We start from the raw sequence: 3,623 nt of genomic DNA, 5'->3' as shown, positions 1-3,623 counted from the left end.
TCTTCTCCTTTTCTTCTCCTTTTCTTCTCCTTTTCTTCTCCTTTTCTTCTCCTTTTCTTCTCCTTTTCTTCTCCTTTTCTTCTCCTTTTCTTCTCCTTTTCTTCTCCTTTTCTTCTCCTTTTCTTCTCCTTTTCTTCTCCTTTTCTTCTCCTTTTCTTCTCCTTTTCTTCTCCTTTTCTTCTCCTTTTCTTCTCCTTTTCTTCTCCTTTTCTTCTCCTTTTCTTCTCCTTTTCTTCTCCTTTTCTTCTCCTTTTCTTCTCCTTTTCTTCTCCTTTTCTTCTCCTTTTCTTCTCCTTTTCTTCTCCTTTTCTTCTCCTTTTCTTCTCCTTTTCTTCTCCTTTTCTTCTCCTTTTCTTCTCCTTTTCTTCTCCTTTTCTTCTCCTTTTCTTCTCCTTTTCTTCTCCTTTTCTTCTCCTTTTCTTCTCCTTTTCTTCTCCTTTTCTTCTCCTTTTCTTCTCCTTTTCTTCTCCTTTTCTTCTCCTTTTCTTCTCCTTTTCTTCTCCTTTTCTTCTCCTTTTCTTCTCCTTTTCTTCTCCTTTTCTTCTCCTTTTCTTCTCCTTTTCTTCTCCTTTTCTTCTCCTTTTCTTCTCCTTTTCTTCTCCTTTTCTTCTCCTTTTCTTCTCCTTTTCTTCTCCTTTTCTTCTCCTTTTCTTCTCCTTTTCTTCTCCTTTTCTTCTCCTTTTCTTCTCCTTTTCTTCTCCTTTTCTTCTCCTTTTCTTCTCCTTTTCTTCTCCTTTTCTTCTCCTTTTCTTCTCCTTTTCTTCTCCTTTTCTTCTCCTTTTCTTCTCCTTTTCTTCTCCTTTTCTTCTCCTTTTCTTCTCCTTTTCTTCTCCTTTTCTTCTCCTTTTCTTCTCCTTTTCTTCTCCTTTTCTTCTCCTTTTCTTCTCCTTTTCGGGGGGCCCCTGCTGCTGCTGGTGGAGATGTGCCTGAAGGGCCGGAGCTGCGCGGTGGAGCTGCCGCGCTGGGGCTGCTCGCTGTGGTTCGTCACGGAGCTGTGCGAGGGCAGCACTGTGAACGAGCTCCTGCTGGCACGCAGCCCCGACGCGCGCCTCAACGGCCGCTTCGTGCGGCAGCTCAGCAGCACCGCGGCCTTCCTGCACCGCCGGCGCATCGTGCACCGCGACCTCAGCGCCGACAGCGTCCTGGTGGCTCACGGTCCTGCCGGGCCCCTGGTCGAGGTGGGTGGGGATGGGCTGGGAGGTGATGGAGATGTGGGCTGAGGGGTGGGGGTGTCCGGCTTGGAGAAGGGAAGGATGCAGGGACTCCTCAGAGCCCTTCCAGGAGCTGGAGGTGTGCAGCTTGGTGAAGGGAAGGATCTAGGAACTCCTCAGAGCCCTTCTGAGGGCCTTAGGAATGTTCACCTGGAGAAGAGAAGGATTCAGGAACTCCTCAGAGCTCCTTCCACGGGCTGGGGGTGTCCAACTTGGTGAAGGGAAGGATGCAAGAACTCAGAGCCCTTTGATTTTTTGGGTGGATTTTTTTTTGGGTGAAATTTTTGATTTTTTGGGTGGATTCTCCCATCCTATCCCATCTCAGGAACTTCCATCAGCCAAGGCAAGGAGCTGATCCCGCTGGACAATCCCAACCTGGAGCTCCAGGTCCCTCTGAATTCTGTCCAGGGAGGAGAAATTGTCCTGAGCTTCACTTGGGAATTATTTAAATTGAGCAAATTTTGTGTTCAACTCTCAACCCATCCCCAACCCAGCGGAATTCCCAATTTTTTTCCCCAAATTTTTGATTTTTTAGGTGGATTTTCCCATCCTATCCCATCTCTGTGTGCAGGAACTTCCATCAGCCAAGGAATTGAGCAAATTTTGTATTCAACTCTCAACCCCTCCCCAACCCAGCAAAATTCCCACCCTGGGAAGAAAACAAACCAGCAGAAAAGGTTTGGACAAAAGTTTGGTTGAGTTTCGAGGACTTTGGACAGAATTTTGGCTGAATTTTAAGGATTTTGGACAAAAATTTGGTTGAGTTTTGAGGATTTTGGACAAAAATTTGTGAAGTTTTAAGAATTATTGGCCAAACTTTGGTTGAATTTTGAGGATTTTGACCAAAATTTGGTTGAATTTTGAGGATTTTGACCAAAATTTGGTTGAATTTTGAGGATTTTGGATAAAACTTTGGTGGATTTTTGACTAAAGTTTGGTTGAGATTTGAGGATTTTGGACAGAATTTTGGTTGAGTTTTGAGGATTTTTGATCAAAGTCTGGTTGAGTTTTGAGGATTTTGAACAAAAATTTGTTAAGTTTTAGGAAATTTTTGACCAAACTTTGGTTGAGTTTTGAGAATTTTTGGCCAAAGTTTGATTGAGTTTTAAGGAATTTTTGACCAAAGGTTTGGTTGAGTTTTGAGGATTTTTTTGACCAAACTTTGGTCGAATTTTAAGAATTTTTGACAAGGGTTTGGTTGTGTTTTAAGAAATTTTTGACCAAACTTTGGTTGAGTTTTAAGAATTTTTGATGAAAGTTGGATCAAGATTTACAGGATTTTTGACCAGAGTTTGGTGGAATTTTGAGAATTTTTGTCCAAACTTTGGTTGAGTTTTAAGGAATTTTTGACCAAAGGTTTGGTTGAGTTTTGAGGATGTTTTGACAAAATTTCAGTTGAGTTTTAAGGATTTTTGAAGGGATTTTGGTTGAGTTTTAAGCATTTTTGACCAAAATTTGATTGAGTTTTGAGGATTTTGGACCAAACTTTTGTCGAATTTTAGGAATTTTTGGCAAGGGTTTGGTTGAGTTTTAAGGATTTTGGACAAAAATTTGGTTGAGTTTTGAGGAGTTTGGATAAAACTTTGTTGGATTTTTGACTAAAGTTTGGTGGAGATTTGAGGATTTTGGACAGAATTTTGGTTGAGTTTTGAGGATTTTGAACAAAAATTTGTTAAGTTTTAACAAATTTTTGACCAAACTTTGGTTGAGTTTTGAGGATTTTTGAGCAAAGTTTGGTTGAATTTTAAGAATTTTGACCAGAGTCTTGTTGAGTTTTAAGGATTTTTGCTGAAAGTTTGATCAAGATTTAGAGGATTTTGGACCAAACTTTGGTTGAATTTTGAGGATTTTGCGCAGAAGTTTGGTTGAGTTTTGAGGATTTTGGATAAAACTTTGGTGGATTTTTGACTAAAGTTTGGTCGAGATTTGAGGATTTTGGACAAAAATTTGTTAAGTTTTAGGAAATTTTTGACCAAAATTTGGTTGAGTTTTAAGGATTTTTTGGACCAAACTTTGGTCGAATTTTGAGAATTTTTGGCCAAAATTTTGTTGAGTTTTGAGAATTTTTTGACCAGAGTTTGGTTGAGTTTTACGAATTTATGACCAAACTTTGGTTGAGTTTTGAGGATTTTTGAGCAAAGTTTGGTTGAATTTTAAGGATTTTGGTCAGAGTTTGGTTGAGTTTTAAGAATTTTTGCTGAAAGTTTGATCAAGTTTTGAGGATTTTGGACCAAACTTTGGTTGAGTTTTGAGGATTTTTGAGCAAAGTTTGGTTGAATTTTAAGGATTTTGGTCAGAGTTTGGTTGAGTTTTAAGAATTTTTGCTGAAAGTTTGATCAAGTTTTGAGGATTTTGGACCAAACTTTGGTTGAGTTTTGAGGATTTTTGAGCAAAGTTTGGTTGAATTTTAAG

At 39.4% G+C, this 3,623-nt stretch overlaps 1 protein-coding gene across 1 annotated transcript in view; it reads left to right on the top strand.

Annotated features, from left to right (window-relative positions):
- The first annotated feature begins 902 nt into the window (after positions 1–902).
- LOC115949100 (serine/threonine-protein kinase PDIK1L-like) overlaps positions 903–3,623 on the top strand; it is a 6,400-nt gene continuing 3,679 nt past the window's right edge. The window contains exon 1 of the mRNA XM_031065419.1: positions 903–1,178. Coding sequence (XP_030921279.1) covers positions 921–1,178 — 258 coding nt within the window. The 5' untranslated portion in view covers positions 903–920. The remainder of the gene's footprint in view (positions 1,179–3,623) is intronic.

The sequence above is a fragment of the Geospiza fortis genome, unplaced genomic scaffold (genome assembly GCF_000277835.1).
Source record: "Geospiza fortis unplaced genomic scaffold, GeoFor_1.0 scaffold780, whole genome shotgun sequence".
NCBI lineage: Eukaryota > Metazoa > Chordata > Aves > Passeriformes > Thraupidae > Geospiza > Geospiza fortis.
Note: the sequence above shows the minus strand (reverse complement) of the source record. Positions and strands in the feature narration are given on the sequence as shown.